The sequence below is a fragment of the Tetrao urogallus genome, assembly GCF_951394365.1.
Source record: "Tetrao urogallus genome assembly, chromosome: 8".
Classification (NCBI taxonomy): Eukaryota; Metazoa; Chordata; class Aves; order Galliformes; family Phasianidae; genus Tetrao; species Tetrao urogallus.
In genome coordinates, this window is record NC_136821.1 from 23,443,788 (window position 1) to 23,460,415 (window position 16,628).

General features: G+C 37.5%; 1 protein-coding gene across 2 annotated transcripts in view; it reads left to right on the top strand.

The window, feature by feature from the left end:
• Window positions 1-327: 327 nt before the first annotated feature.
• The window catches only part of NBEAL1 (neurobeachin like 1), a gene marked incomplete at both ends in the record, with an annotated part of 73,325 nt that continues 57,024 nt past the window's right edge, over window positions 328-16,628 (top strand). For both annotated transcript variants that reach the window (XM_079538987.1, XM_079538988.1), the window contains 2 exons: window positions 328-378; window positions 16,277-16,368. In XM_079538987.1, the coding sequence (XP_079395113.1) occupies window positions 328-378; window positions 16,277-16,368 (143 nt within the window). The remainder of the gene's footprint in view (window positions 379-16,276; window positions 16,369-16,628) is intronic.

Consider the following 16,628-nt stretch of genomic DNA (forward strand, 5'->3'; position numbering starts at 1 on the left):
AGGCTGGCCGTGGGCTTTAAGTCCGGGTTTGTTTTGCTCTCCTCCGCTGGAGGCCTGAAGGGTGTGTTTTCGCTTTCAGACATTAAACCCGGAGTGCCACTGGCGAGGAACGGGCGTGTTCGGCTGCTGCCTTCAGTCTCTGGTGTCGTACTATGTTTACCCAAAAAGGAGAGACTGAGACCCTGTTATTTTAATCTTTGACTTCTTATTGGATTATAATATAAGTGTCACAACAAGCTGAAAACTGCGGGAAGAGCACTGGGGAACTGGGCATGATTGGATCCTGAACGGAAGGAGCTGGCACTGAGGAAAGGAGGAAGGAGAGGAATGGCATCCCGGGAGAGGCTGTACGAGCTGTGGATGCTTTACTGCAGCAAGGTGAGTGAGCATCTGCGGGTGTCGGTGAGTCTTTCCTCTTGTATTTGCAAGTCAGATATTTAAAAGTCAGGTATTTAAAGTAGTTTTGTAATGTGTTTTAATGTTTTGTTTTGCTTAGATGTGTATGGCTTCTTTAAGTATGACTGAATTTAGACCCTTTATAAGCCCACATCTTGATTTGCTCTGTAGATTGGGCTTGGTTTTTTGTGAGTTAGGCATGAACTGTACATGGTTACAGCACTTATTTAGCTTTGCCTTTTAATTATGTGAATGCACGCATTCACGCTTTAGGTGTGTTTTGTTACGTAGGACTGTGGTATTAGGATGGATTGCATTCATTTAATTCATTGCTATCTTGTATTTAAGTTTATTATTTTCTGTACAGTTTCTGTTTTATTCAATCTACATTACTGAAAGCCTTCCTGAAAAGCAGACTTATTAAATTACTTCTCAGCCTTCCTTTGCTGGTTATCACCACAGCATCCAACGACTCTGTTGATAGCGATGGACTTCTTTCCTCTGGCAGGAACACTATTACAATTCTGCTGTTTCTCCATGTGTATTTCACAGTGTAAAGCAATTAATACGTTTAAATCCTAACCACTGCTAGATTACTGAGTGTGCATGCAGAATAGGTTCCAGCTTATCTAAATAGGTACTTGTAAAATGAGGAGAGTGTTTAAAAAACAAAACAAACAAACAGACCAACCATAAAGACTGAGGTAGGAGCCAGCCTGCTGTCATATAGGACACTCTGTGGCAATGGCAAGGATTGATTTTGGTGGCCCTATTCCCTAGTTTTCTTTTGCATTTTTTCTTTGCAGTCTCACCCTTTTTATGTGTGTCACAGATTCTTTAACTTTTCAAACTAGTCAGGAAGGGTAAATGTTCTCTTGTTTTTGTGGATTTATTTTTACAGAAGGTCTGCTTCAAGACCATAGTATGTCATCTTAAATACAAATGGTCTTAATAATGTTTGCATACAAGCAGTGAGTGAGGGTTGCACAAGGCAGCCTGAGTTGTGGCTTTTCTTAATTTTTGTGTTAGTAATCCTAATGCTCTATTATGTAGTTAAAAATAAAACTGTTGCAAGCATCGTGGCATGTTATGACTTCTTACTGATACCCACGTGGGTTATCTGTTGGACTGAAATGTATTTGCATAGGCCTTTGCCATTTAAACTAAAGTAGGAATGCCAATAGCAGTGGGAAATAGACTAGCACTGGAGGAGATGGATGTTTTTCCAGTGAGTTCATCGATGCGAGAAGAACAAAGATACTTGGAACAGACTCCAAGAATCCAGGCTTTCCTCAGCTTTAGGAGATGCAGGGCTGGGGAGATGAGCCAAACACCAAGTTTATTTTTCTCAACCAATCTTTGTCTTTCCTCTAGAACTTTATACTTCATAAAATTCTTTTATCTCTTGCACCTTTTTCTCCTCTGCATGAACCTTTTATTCTCATTGTGTGCTTTCCATCTCCATATTGTAACCATGCCCACAGGAATAAAGCACTGCCAGTTACAATGTGTGCTTTGGAGGATGCTCAGTTTCTTTATGTGAACGCAAGTGCTGTATGGTCAGCTCTTGTGCTGAAAATGAGGAGACTATTTAGACTCATTAAAAATATATATGGATTTTGATGTACTCAGCCCTTTTGAGATCTCAGTGATTTGACTTTTGGTTGTAGTTTGGTATGTTTTCTTCCAGAACCATATATTATGGACATGTTAAATGTATTCATATACTGATAAGGAATTTTTCTTGCACAGAAGTATTTATGCTTTGGTAAAATAGCTTGTCTGAAATTTGAGGGCATCTAGAGTGAGTCCAAAAAACTCGTGCTTTCAACAAACACTGGGCACAAAGCTTTTTGTTCTTTTTTGATCTGTAACTGATTTAGGTTGAAATCCTTTCCTTCTTTCGTGAGAAAGGCATCCAGAATGCAGTATTCCCTCTTGGATTAAGTTTGGAGTTGAGAGTAATGGAAGAAGCTTAGGGTATAAAGTATTGTGAGGGTTGAATATAAATTATTCAGCTGTGTATTGAAAACATCTAGACTGTGCTGTTCTTGGCTCTCCTACGAGCATCTAGCACAATGGGAAGATGTAGCAATAATCACCAGTAACACGATAGTGTTGCTTAGGAAGAAGTCTCTTTATGCTTGGGGCTGCCTGATGAAGTGTAGCATCATATCCTGTGTGTTGCATTTTCATGACTTTACTGTGGCATCCTCCTGGGAAAGGAAGGTGGGAGATGTCTCCAAATGACCAAAGCTGCTGGGTGGTTACAGCTGAGTAAATGAGGATTGGTGCTTTACAGATCTCAGATGTGTCTGGTTTGGGTTTTGCAGCCTTGTTTGGATTTCACTGTTTCTTTATTTAACTTCTTTTTGGTGTGAAGCTTGGCATTACTGATAACAACTTGCATTGCTTATCTTGACTTTTTCAGAAGTTGGGCCTGGGTGATAGTATGCTAAATATAGTGCTGTGCGCTACAGTGCAATGCTTGTCACAATTTTGAAGTGCTGTGTGATAGTGTGTAACCATCTTCTGTGGGGTCATGCCTCTTGCTCTGTATGTTCTCTTGATGCCTCTGTGCAGTGTTGTGTCATTTGCAACAGTTATTTTTCTGTGAAGTAGCATTAAGAGAGGACTTCTGCAGCTTTGTTGACTTCCCTGCAATGTAGCAGCTAGTAGTAGTTGAAGACCTGGGCAGGCTGGAGCATCTGAACAGCTTCTCTGCAAAAACAGTCTTCATGTGATATTATGTGTAAAGTATTGTTTTCTCTTATTTTTTTCTTGTGTTTTGATGGATGCAGAAGTTTATTTTAAGTTGATATTCAGATGATTTTAATCTGGTAAACCTGAAATGTTTGTTGTTGTTGCTTTTTGCTTCTATTCCTCTAAAAGCTGTGCTTTGTGGGACCAACAGTTGCAAAGTTGCAAATTAGTCTGCTGCTGAGATGCCTAATAAAAGTTAACAGCCACATGTGACTGACGCTTTTGGTGCTGCCTGGGAGCAGTGTAGAAACTCATTAAATGTAGTGAAGTTTAGATTTGAGTCACTGGAAATTATATGAAACCATTGCATTGTTAATTGTCTCAGCTGTTCTGCCTTGTTGTTCTTTGTTTTGTTGTTTTTTACATGATGTCAAACTTTCTGCAGAAAAAACATTGTTGAAAACTCAGATAATTGCTGTGATCATTTGAAGTGGCTTTCAGTTTAAAATGTTTTTTTCCCTAATGCTCGATAATCTGTTGTGTATATTGCTGTTATTCACTCTAACACTGATATAAATTAAATGTAAGCTGCCATCTTCTGATCTAAATATAGGAATGCATGCATTACAATTTGAAGGTAATGGAAACACATATAGAATGGATATCACAAGTTTTTCCCATAGATTCTCTAGGAAAAACTTCCTGCAGCAGGTGAAGTAGATAAAGGTAATGCCAAGCATTAGTGTATTGCTTGTCAGTATGAAGCCTTAACTATAATCTATACAGTAACATGATTCACTTAAGTGAATATGCAGTAGATGCCTGTAAATGTTTCAGTAACATAAGTTTGCAGCAGGAGAAAAGCTCTACCAGATGAACCGAGGTAGTCTGAGAAAGGGTATGCTTTCATCTGAATGTTTCTGTGACCTGTTCATGTGACTGAAGTAATCTCTTTCATTAGATCTGCTCTACCAGTCTTGCCTTGTGTTCTTAAACCAGCATAGCTGTAGCACTATAACAATTGCAGTTAATTAACCTTTTCTTAGTTGTTGTGTATGTACCAATGTGCAAAATTATTTCATGTCTTATTATCCTCTGAAGTAACTTTTACTGCAGATCCAAATTATCTTGTGTTGTATCTTGTCTGTAAGACTTCAGCTATGTGTATATCATCTCTTCCAGTTCTTCTGGTAGGTAACGTAGAAATCCTTTGACTTTGTCAAAGAATCTGAGTTTTTAATTTACGCAGTGATCAAATACTCTTCTATATGGCAATATTTTTTTCATTTCTAATGAAACAAAATCTTCAGTTGCCTTCAGGAAGGGTTTCAAAGGCTTAAATACAAGCACTTATCTCTTTATATACACCTCAGAAAATATTCCATTTGTACTTCTTTCCTATTGTCTTCTGTCTATTAGCAATAGATGCAGAACATGTGACATATGGAATATTGGTGAACTGAAAAATATGAATTACTGTGTCTTTACATAGCTGTTATAGAATTCTGACTAAATGACAGTCGGTTCATTTTTATCCTGGATGGAGACTCTGCCTGAGTGGTGCCTCAGTGACTGATTTTTCTTTTAAAGGACTGCCATCTCATTTGAATCCTAGTTCTCTGCATTCTTAAACCTAGAGGAAAACAGGGAATAGGTGGGGGTGTATTAAATAATATGAGCAGTGACTGGTAAGTAATGCTGTAACAAAGAACTGTGGCTTAAATGAAAACAAAATGTGATCATAATGGTTGGGTCCACTTACCCTCTTCCATATCTTTTCCTTGAAATTACACATTCCAAGAGAAGCTTGAAGTCCTACCTTGAAAGTGGAAAGGAAAAAAAAAAAGTAATTTGGTACAACTCTATACTCTTGACTTTACCTGAATATATACAAATACCACTAAGACGACATGAGTGTTTTACAAAAGGAAATATGAATTTCACAGGATGTAAGTACAGTTAAAACAAGGCAAACTCTTTTAATCTAAGTGGGAAGAGAGGGGATAAAGTGGCCTATAAAAAACAAGGTTGACAGTCCAAAGGAGTCTTTAAAAAGATCTTGTGCTTTCAAGTAGCACCTATAAAAGCAGGTTGCTGCTCATAACTGATGGCCCAGAAGAAACTTGAAATGTAGTTTAGCATCTTTTCAGGCTTAGGCTTGTAAAGGACATTCTTCTGTCTAAGTTCTTAAATGTGATAGAAACACTGCAAAGGGCTTTAAAAAGGTCTTAGCTGCACTATAAATGATCCTGCTTTGTTAGATAGCTTGTGAAAGCCATGCCAGGTAGTATACTTGAGAGCTAGTTACTCAGTGGATGGGGGTACTGTGACTGTGAAGTCTTGTCAAGATGATTTTCTTTCCTTTAAGAATTTAACTGTAAGAATTTTAATTGTGCCATGCAAAGTTTCACTGAGTAAATTGGTCCTGGGCTTTTTTTTATGCTGTCCGTCTTCAGTAAAATCGTGTTTTCATTTAAGCACTTACCTGGTAGAATAGCTTGAGGCAAAGAGGTGTTCCTCAGTCAGCTTCTATCGAACTTGTGCTTCAAGAGAGCATTCAGTCTTAGCATCCTTAGGGCTCTGTGTATTAGCAGTTAATAATCATAATCATAATAATCTAGTGTTTGCTGACACAGGTAACTGAGAGAGTCATATCCCTTGCTATGTTAAGACCTGTCTTAAGAGATACACTTTCTTGTGTTGCACTGTTCTGCTGGTTTGTTTTTACCAGATCTGATTGTATTGAGAGAAACTTAGTTCTCTCTGGTTTGGTGAGGGATATTTACCTGTTAATATATTTTCTTTTAAAACTGATAGCATGTACTTTTTTTTTTTTTTTTTTTTTTTAGAGGAGAGCATCTTAGTCCTAAGCCAAAAAGCTATACACAAAAAAGCCATGAAATATGACTGTATTATTCTAAAAGTGTCTTAGAGTATTTCAAATCCTGTCATTTGAATTCGTTTTTTTCTTTATATGGGAGGAATTACATGTGAGGTTCTGGTTCCTTATAAGCTGCTTAAAGGAATTGGCAAACTTGAATGATAAAATAAGTGGTCCTGGGGGAAACCATGATTTCTGTGTTAGGAATGGACTGCTACAGTCAGGTGCTTCAAACTGTGGTGTGCTGGTAGTTTGAGCTTTTCTGTAGATACATAGCAGTCTCAGATCTTACAACCATTGCAAAGTGAATACTTGAAGCTGGAAGTTTAACACACTTGTTCTATTTGCTTGAGCTACGCTTGTTGGCATTATGCATTCATTTAAACATTAAACAGTTCATTTAAATTAATGTGTGCTCTGTGCTATGGGAAGAGTGTGAGAGTCATTCATTATTTCTGCTTCGTGTGTTGTCAGGCAACCTCTCACTGCTGTTTTACAAAGTACTGCATTCCAGACAGTATGTCATAGTTCAATCAAATCCCTTCACCACTTGCATTGTAAGGCTGGGATTTCATGTGATTATCAGCAAACAAGAGCAAATGCATACCTTCCTGTAGACTGTTATGAGATTGTTCATCAGATTGTTGAATATTGATATCTCACATTGTAAGAGGTGTTTTAATCTTATTTCAAAAAATGTTTTTTTGCACAATTGTGATTAATTGTGGTGAGAAGCATGTAAATAACTACAATGTAATCTTTGATGTTAAACTGTAAGCCCTGTGAAACACTGACCTTTGCACCCCAAACATGATCTCATCCTGACTTCAGCTTGCACTTGTCTTCCTTCTTGTGCAGTGGCTGATTTGTCAGTGATTCATATTGAATTGTTATACACCGCCTTTGTTGGATAAAGAAGTATCCAGATTATGGCTAGATTAATGCTTGATCAAGCTAAGTGTGCAGAAAAAGCAGCTCTTCCTAAGTCACTGTTGTGAAAATTCATTCCTTTGCCAAAATTGGTGAATGAGCATCTTTTACACAGTTGTAAAATGTATTTAAATCAATCTGCAGGAAATATCTCAGCGATTCTGCAAGTATGTAACTGGCAAAAGAACTTGTCACAAGTCAATTGTGGATGTGGCTTGATGACACTGTCCTTGTTGTGCCTTTGGGATGCTGAACTAAGAATGGATATAGATAAGAAGGAACAGTTGGTTTTCAATTCTGGTTTTGCTGTCTGCTATTTAAAGAAATTTCTCATAGTCTGAGAACTGATGCAGTTAAGGTATTTTTAAGTATGGAAACTTTTCATATAAATAACTGACTTGTGTGTATGTGTATATATGAGACATTAGTTTCTTCACTTATTTATAATAGCTGTTATCATCCTTAGTTATGGACCTAGGCAACCTTGTACAGACAGCTGTTCAAACCAGAACGAGCACACTGCCATTGGTAGTGTAGGCTTCCAACTGAAGTGAGATGACAGGTAAAACTAAGCAGAACAGATGTAAGACAAGCAACAGGGAAATTATTTTTGTTTTGTATTCTACATTTATAGCTAAATGTAATATAGAATAATATATGTAGCTTCTTTACAGATTTAATGAATATCATTCATTTCTTATTACCAGAAAATGTAGAAAATATTTTGGAGCAAGCTTTTAATGTAGTGAAAGAATCAAGTGTTTCTTACAGTGAATGATTTATCAGAATACATAAAACACAGGCTTCTGGTTCTGTGGTATGCACTGTAATGGCAAATACAGCAAACACTGGGCTGTTTTGTGGTGTCTGTCTGACTTATGGCACACTTAACATGTTCATCTGGTTCAGATGTGGGGTTCCATGTGTCCTGATTGAAGAACATTGCAGAATCAACTCAAATGTGCTCTGTTTGTGCTCTAATGCACCAATGGAGTGAGCAGAAAGGCTTGCCAGCTGCCTGTTCAGTGGCATTGTGGCTTAATGCCAGAATCCAAATGTTCTCAAAAGATACTGTTGAAATATTTACAGGCTTTAGAAAGGCTAAGCAGCTGCCATAAAAAAGAATGAGCTGCTTTAATTACTGAGCTTTTCTTGGTGAAAGAGTTTTATATAAGGAGGGAAGGTGGAAGCAAATAAACATCAAAGCATGACCACCTCAACAGTAAAGATTAAAAACCTTTTTTGCTGTTGTTTTTTTTTAATAAGAGTAATTTGATCATATGGTATTTACTATTCATCTTGTAATAAAAGAGAGGATTCAATAGAGGAAGACTGGGACATAGAGCAGGAAACAACTGATAAATGAATACCGAACATGGTTAATGTAATAAAGGCTGTTTTAAGTTAGGCATCTGATTGTGAGAAAACTCTTCCATGCACCTGCAGCTCTAAACTTAGCAGTTAGGCTTCTGTGCTGATAAAACAGTTGTATGTAAATGATAATCTGATTGAGGGCATTCCTGAATTTTGAATGGAGACAGTGAATGTATTTGCTTTTTTTTATTAATGTAAGGAAAATGAAGTACTCATTTTATTATCAAATAACCAGAATCTGCATAAGAACTCTCTAGGAGTTTGCTAATAATACATTTAAGAACAAATAAGGAAGCTAAGGCAGAGGTTAACAAGTAGTGCTAACTAGAAATAAGAATTTAGCAATAACGCCAGAAACATTTAAGAGAAACAAAATGAAAATAAAGCAGTTTAACTCCTTTAAAAAATATTATAGGATTATTCTTTTGGTAATTGTGTTAGGAAAACGTTGTACCTTCATATAGTTTTCTAGGAACTTTTGCTTGAGATGTGCAAGGAGAATTTAGGAACTGATGAAAAGATGTTTGGAAGTTATGGAAAATTCTTATTCTTAAAGCAGCATGTAAAGTAAATACTGTACTGTAAACTGACAATACATATGACACATAAGCCCAGGATTTCCAGCCCGTAGGTTTTGTAGAAAGCGGTTATGGTAGATGCAGGCTCCTAGTAAGTTGCTTTTCCATCTCTGTTGATACGGGCTTGGCTAATGCTTTTAATTACACAAAACTTGTGTTTGGTTTACCTGTGATTTTGCTGAACTTCTGAAGCTGTGGGGAAATGCACGTTGATGATGGATGAGCATCAAGCAGGGAAACAATTTTATTTATGGAGTTCCTTAATATATATGTGCTTTTAAACTGCTGCTCTAATTAAATCTGGTGTTCACGTACTTTCAGGAGTGTACTTGGAATTTAAGAGAAGAAGTAGCGAGGTGAAAAGTGTGTATCTTTGGTATAACCTGAAATTCCAACATGGTCCCCAGAGTGGCAGTGAGTATGCAGGCTCAGGTATGACTGCACAGTGTTTTTCCTCCTCAAGACTGCAGCATTCAAAATACTGGATAAGCAAAGCTCTTTTTTCTTAAGAAAAAGCAGGGTATGGGGAAGGAGCATGTTATTTGCAGAAATCTGACTTCATCTGTGGTAATCATTTAAAAATGGTGCCACCTGAAGTGCATTTGGTGCCAAATAGTTGCAGGTGCTTTTGAAGAGCTAATTTGAGGGAGGTTGTACCTTCAGTATGTCATTAGTGCTGATAAGGCTGAGAAGACCAAAGCAGTTAGATCCATGGCTAAAGAAATAAGAACTTGCTTTAGGTGATCCATACGCAAAAGAAGTCTGTATCGAAGTTGCACACGGGTTCTCCTCAGCGTTTTTCTGTATCTACTGGAAGACTTGACAGTATCTGGCTATTGATATGGTGAAATAGTGGGTTGATATTTTGGCTGTCTTGGCACCATCCTGGTTCCCTTTGGTCCATCTGTATTCTTTCCTTGTCTCTTACGTCACACTGAAAGTTAGAAGCTTGACAGGACAGAAACTGGCTTTGTGCTCTTGCTGCAGCTCAGTCCTTTTCTCATTTAAATCGATGACGGAGCTCTGGAATTTCAAAGCTGTCGAGCATTAAGCCCTAAACCTTTATCAGGTTGAATTTTTGTTAAATTGGAGATTATCCTAACACGGCAGATTTTTGACATGTTGAAGTTTAGTAACCTTTAAATTATTCAGAATGCTCCTTATTCCCTGATCTTTAAAACACAGCTTCCAGCTGTTAGTGCTGCTGGTTTGTTGTGCCAGCTTTGATGTGGAAAGAGAAAGTTAAAGGCTGGTGCCATGTCATGGCATGGAGCAGCAGCCTGTGCTGCAAGGTGGGCAGGAGTGGGTCTTGCTCTGGTGCTGCCTCTGAGCTGCAGCTCAAACGCAGCTTTAATCAATAACTAAGTAAATAAATGAAGCTTCCATTTTAGTTAGAAATCTCAGTTTGCTTTTTTTTTTTTTTTTTGAGCACTGAAGTGGAAAGGAAATGGAATTCTAGCTCTCAGCTGTAATTTCTTTTTTCCGTATAAGATTTTAGTGGCAGTTTCTAGTTGTTTTTATACTTTTGAAGAGAGAAGGAACATTCAACATTAACTTTCAGTTTATGTGAGCAAATTCTATCTTAAGTGAAGGTTGTAAGTGTATTTTTGGTTTTTTAAAAAAAAAGTCTCCATGTGAAACAGAAGTTTTGAACTTATCACAAACTTGTTTGCATCATGGGTCACTTCAGCTTCTGGTTAGAAAGCATATGCCCTCTCTTTTCAGCTCCAGAAATTGAACTGATATCTGCATGCTTATATGTGTTTTGAGGAAAGAGGTTCCTAGTTGCTACCAAAGAGCCTTTCTTTAGCTTTCAATTCAAGAGCTGATTCAAAAGTAAATATTATGGTTAAAATAAGTTGTGCCCAAATGCAGTTTCTTTTGGTAATTAGAATTGATTTCACTTCTCAAGGCAGTTTAGCCAGTATATAACAGTTTATCATGTCTCTGATTAATTCTAACTGTACTGTTGATTCTTTCAGGTTCTGCTTTGGCATTTTACTGTTTTTAAAGGTTTGCAAAAAGCATCAGTGCTCTGACACGCATGGTGTGGGCCGCTGGAAGATCTTATGCTGAAATTCTTTGTTGTGTTTGGAAATACAAAGAGGAAAAGGTGCCCTTAAACCTGCTAATGCCCTTGTGAGAAGTTTATCATTCACAAGGCTGCCCAATTGCTGCCTGCAGCCTACCTGGCCTGGCTGTGCTGAGGGTCTTCAGCCCCACTTGGTCCTAATGGGGCTGTGCCCATGGGGTGCAGCCCTGCTGGCTGCTCTGGTGCAGTTCAGTGGCTTCAGCTTCCCAGTGGAGCCCTATGATCTTTGCCCTTTTCCGTTGCTTTGCTTGAAGCCCTGGTAGAGCGTAGTACTCCACAGCCACAGGTCTGGAGACTTCTAGGAGGAGGCCTTCAATGCCAATTCTGCATAAACTTAGAGTCAGCTATAAGAGTTACAGGGAGTATTATGAGTTTAAAAAAATGTTTTCACTCATGTAAAAAATTCCATTTCCTGTTGACCTTTTTGCCCAGACAAACTAGTTACTGGGGAAATGACTGAATTAGAAGCTTTCTTTTTTGTTGTTCATTTAATCAGTCTTCATAAAGAGCAGGCAGTGCTGTTGCCATTTGTAAGCAACTTAATGTATCAAAGAAAAGAGCCTGTCCCATGTTAGTGTTGATTGTACTTAGCTTCATTTATTTTTGTTGCCTCAGTGTTGCATCTGCTGTTGGAAAAATCCTTCTCTACATTAAGTGGTGCAGTTGGTGAGCACAGAAGTTAGCATTAGCATTAGAAGCTTATTTCCCAGTTATACCAAGGTAAAGGATGGCTTGCTGGAGTTCTAGCGCATTGAAATGTTGGACCGTATAAGAAACTTGCTGATTGGCACTGCTTAGCTGCAGTGTTTTACACAGTGTAATCCAGTGTAGAACCAGTGTAGAAGATCAACTGATGTTATTTAGCAACCTTCTTCTTTCAAGCATAGTGCTAGCTGTGCTGGTCAAATGGGAAAACCACAACTGACACTTCTGGGTGTGCTTTTATTGCTGTACCTGTTGGCATGCACTGTAGTAGAGCTTGTACCTGGCAGTGTTTCATTTTAAAGAGCTCTGATGACTATTACTGTGCTCTGAGAATTGTGTACAAATGGAAGCCTAAAGGTTGTTTAAAAATAAAAAAAGTAAGGAAGGAACTAGAAAATGTTTTCACTTTGCGGTGCTCTGAGCTGCAGCTTATTTAATAGGCTTAAAGCAGTTTTTTTCATTAGTGCAGATGAATGATTGTTCCTTGAAGTTTTACGGGTTTTCATTGCAATACATTGAGTTTAGAAGCTTAAGCTCAGGCCCTATGTATCTGTGACTTGCTTCACAATTTTCAGATAAAGGGCTTTGAAATTTGTTTTTCCTTCCAGGTTTGCATATATCCTCACAGTGCCACATCATTAGACTGCCTGTTCAAGCTTGGGTTGTGTCAGCTTATTGCCCTGAGGGCAGATGGTTAATTTAAGTTGGGGTTTTGCTTCTGGGAATTTTGAACCTTGATGGAACATCTTTCAAAATTTTCAAACATGTAGTTTCTATATATGAATTGTTATTCAAATAAGATGCACAAATCTGTCTTGCACAGAAGTTACACAAGCTTCTGGAAATAAAAGGAGTGCTTAGGATTATGACTTAATAAGCTGTACAACTTCCAGAACCAACATTTTCTTTTCTTTATAATGACTGTGGAGTTCTGGAAGGTGTTTTACTACCACCTATGTCTTTTCTTCTACATTTTCTGCTGTTGTACAAATGAAAAGCTTCCCTCTGTCTTCCTTGCTGATCTCCCAGGACATGTCTGCAGGTGTGTGTGGAGAGAGGAGGTTGGGAAAAGATATCAAACTCATTGTTGATCACAGTGTCCTTGTGATGTATTGTCAGAATGTTGATTTGTAAGCTGTGTCTTAAAAGTGTGGTACATCTTCAACAGCACCACTAAAAATAATTTGGAGCTGCTGTCTGATATACAGCCTACAGCTACTGGTAATCTGGAAACAGTGATGAAGAGAATGTATTGCACAGGCTTCGCTGCTTTTGCTGATAATAAGGCTTTTGAGTATTAAAGATGCTTTGTGGCCTGACAAAATTCCACTTCTTTCTTCTGTGGAGAAAATGAAATGGCCAACAATTTGTAGAGAATTGAGGTTGCTGTTCAGTGATTGGTTGCTCTCCAGCCTATTTCCAGCCTGTGCTGCGTGATAATGCACATTTTTGAGGCTGTAGTATGTACAGTCTCAAGGTTGGTCTGGCATTAAACAATTAGGTCAGTTTGTATTCTGCTGTTAATTAAGTTTACCACATCTATCATGAGAAAAGAGAATAGTTGAAAAGGGAAATGGGAAGAAACCCACCAAACTCAAATGTCAGAATAAAGGGTAGCAGCTGACCTTGAAACAGTGTTCAAGTGCAGATGCTGGTTTACATCATGCACAGGAAGTAGCTGGTGCCCTTAATATCTGTTTTTCTTATAAAATTAAAATACCAAAGCAATGTAAAAAATTTTTTTGTTTTGTAATCATGATGCTTCAATGTGGGAAAATATAAGATGGCTTTGAATCAAGCAGGCTGCTCTTCAGAAATGTATTTATTTAGCTGTGTAAGAGGGAGGCATGCTTTCATCTGTTTTGTCACAGGTAACATTTACTTACACTATAAGTTTGCTTTCTTAAAAGTGCTTCAGTAAAGCTGAGATTTCTGGTGGCTTTCAGCCACATACTGCATGCAATGGCAACTGGTCACTGCTAATGTAGGAAAACAGAAACCTGGGCCAGATTCAAAGTTCGAAAGCTTTTTTTAACTTTGGTTTCTAATGTATCTGTGAAAGCTTATGTATCTTCACTTGGAGCAAGACAATTGAGTATGGTCACCTCTTTCTTGGGATGATTACTTACTCCTAGTTCTTATGTCTGTATTTGTGTTCATTTCTGAAATGGTAGTATGCTTATATGGTTTATAATAGAGATGTATTTCTTAATGCTTCTTATGTAGACTCAGTTGCTAAATGACCTTGTTTGCTCTCTTTTTCCTCCAAGCGATGCTGAGTTCATGCTATTGCCTGAGAAATTTCTAGATTTTGAACTCAAGTGAGTCTATTATCGTGTAAACTGTTTTCTACTACTACATACCAATAGTTATCTCATTTTGTTATCAAAGCCGATTCTTTTAATAACTCAATAATGTATAACCAATTGGCTGGCTGGGGTTTGAGGTGGAAGGGAGCAGAATTAAAGGCTGCTGCAGGTAATGGTCAAATGGTATTGCAGCTCTTGCTTTTTGTCAGTTGACTGTATGTTTAGAAAGCAAGAGCTAATGGCAATGTTTACCTCATATGGAGGAGTTACAGTGGTAATGCAAATGGAGCTGTATGTGCACTGCAGCTCAGTAGTAACTTTTCACTCTTATTAACATCTGTGTCCTGTTTTTGCCATCTATGTATTTACTTTCTTTTGTATTTTCCTTGCCAGTTTTTCTTCTGCCGCACGTCTTCATTGATAGCTTTGCAAAGGCATTATTGTTTAAAGATAAGGAGATTAATTTAAACCTTAAGCTTGAAGTAGATTTAGGCTCTAGCTATTATTGAAAAGGAGCAAGCAGACATTTAATATTTTCTTCTTTTCTTTCATCCAGAATACTTTCTAAAGCAATCCTCAGCTTCCTTAGTTTTTCTTGATCAAATACCACTGAGTTTCTTACAACAGTTTACCACTGAGTTTCTTACAACAGTTTACTATCAACAGCTAGAGATGAGTCTCAGCTGTGTCAACACTATTTTAGTTTTGGAATACTAATTGAATCCTTTTAATGATTCATGTTCTATTTCAAGAAGAACTTGCTCATGCCAAGAATATCAAAGCAGTTCCTTCAACAGGAAAAACGTCAAATAGATCCTTTTTTTCCTCATGCATGGGTATTATCATGGCTGTTAACTAAGCAAAGTGCATGTATGTGATTATGGCCAAGTTTCTGTTTGTTACTCTGCCATAGATGCTATTGCCTTGTCCTCTCTAGCCTTAGCTATGTTGTAGTTGCCAAAATAGCATCTTATTTTAAATTGTCCTTACAAGCCTGTGAAACAGCAAGCATGTGGCTAAAATAACCTGTGTGAATTACAGGGAAGTTACAGCTATAAATACACGAATATTTTTAAAAAGCCATAGTACTGTTCAGCACACTGAACAGTAGGAATATAAGTGATTCCTAAGGCAAAGCCAAAGATGTATGAGGACGGCATATACTGTTACTTCCAGCCCCATTCAGTTTGGATATTAGTGAGCAGTAGTTCTTGCCCATCTTCTGGTTTGATTTTTTTCAACGTGTTTGATCTCTGAAACTGATAAATGTGCATTCTGTACCCACCTACTTGAGATGATCTGTTGACCTTTGTAGCTTAAGCCAATAGTTTAGAAACCTTGAAATTATTCTTTATCTGAACAGCTTTCTTAATTCTATATGTTGCAATTTCATCTTGATTGCTGTTAATAGGTGTACATCTAAGATAAGTAGTTCTGTGCATAGTAAACATGAGGATAGGTTTGCTTCAGGCTTGTAGACCACAATGTCCTTTCTTGGGAAATGTTGAAGAGGAAAAGAACGGGGATGATGACTTAAGGAAAAATTGTGAAAGGGAAATAGAAGCAGGAATGGGGAGAAGGAAGATTATGAAAAAGGAGGACATTAGGAATGAAAAGAAGAAAAAGGAGGAAAAAATCCAGAGAAAAAGAGTGAGAAAATATAATGAAGATAATAAAAGCAAATAATCAGATGGAAGAGATGCATCATCTTTATGTGTTGTCACTGTATCTGAATGCAGTTTAGATATAATAATGATAGTCAATTCTGTTTTTCTGATACTTGCTTGAGTCGAAGGGGTCTTGGGAGCAGGGAAAATGGTCTAATATGAGAAGGGGATCCCTGTGCTTAGTAACTGTATAAGGCCATGAGGAATTATATGTATCAAATTCCGTGCTATCGATAAAAAAAAATGCTAGTGATTTTGTAAAGTTATGTACTTGAGATAAATAAAGGTTATTGGAACTGGTGTGGGAGGGGATGTTTGTAGGCTAGAACACTTCAATTGGCATTGATACCAGTAAATGGAAACACCCAACTAATGAATAGATATGCAGAACAAGATTATCACATAGCACAATATGTCTGAGAAGCTCAAAGAATAGAGCTTTGTGAAATCTGTTCTAAAAATTAGTCTATTCATTCCTTTCTCCCAGCTGAAATATGTTAAGGAAAGAGCTTTCTGTTCAAGTTACTGCTCCAGACTTGCTGATTAATGACCTCAGGCACTGTATTTCTTAATGTTCTCTTACCCTTCTCCTTTCTCTCTCTTTTTTTTTTTTTTTTTTTTTTTTTTTTTTTTTTTTCCAGAAAGATCCAGATTACCTGAAGCTTTGGTTGGATAGTTTTGTTTCTAGCTATGAACAGTTTTTGGATGTGGACTTCGAGAAGCTGCCAACTAGGTATGTAGAATTACAGACCTGTTCACCTTTGATATCTGAACCAGACCTGGACGAGAGCCCAGTTTCTTTCAATACCAATACTGCTTTTAAACAAAAGAAAGTTTTTTTTATTGAGTGGCACTCCTGTTCTTCTGAAGGTCAAAATGGGTTGGGAATGATGAAACTTAGGCAAATACCAGTACTTGCGTTATATCAGTGATAAAATCAATATTCACTTGTTTTTCCTTGTAGAAGTATAATCATTTCTTGTAAGTTTTTGG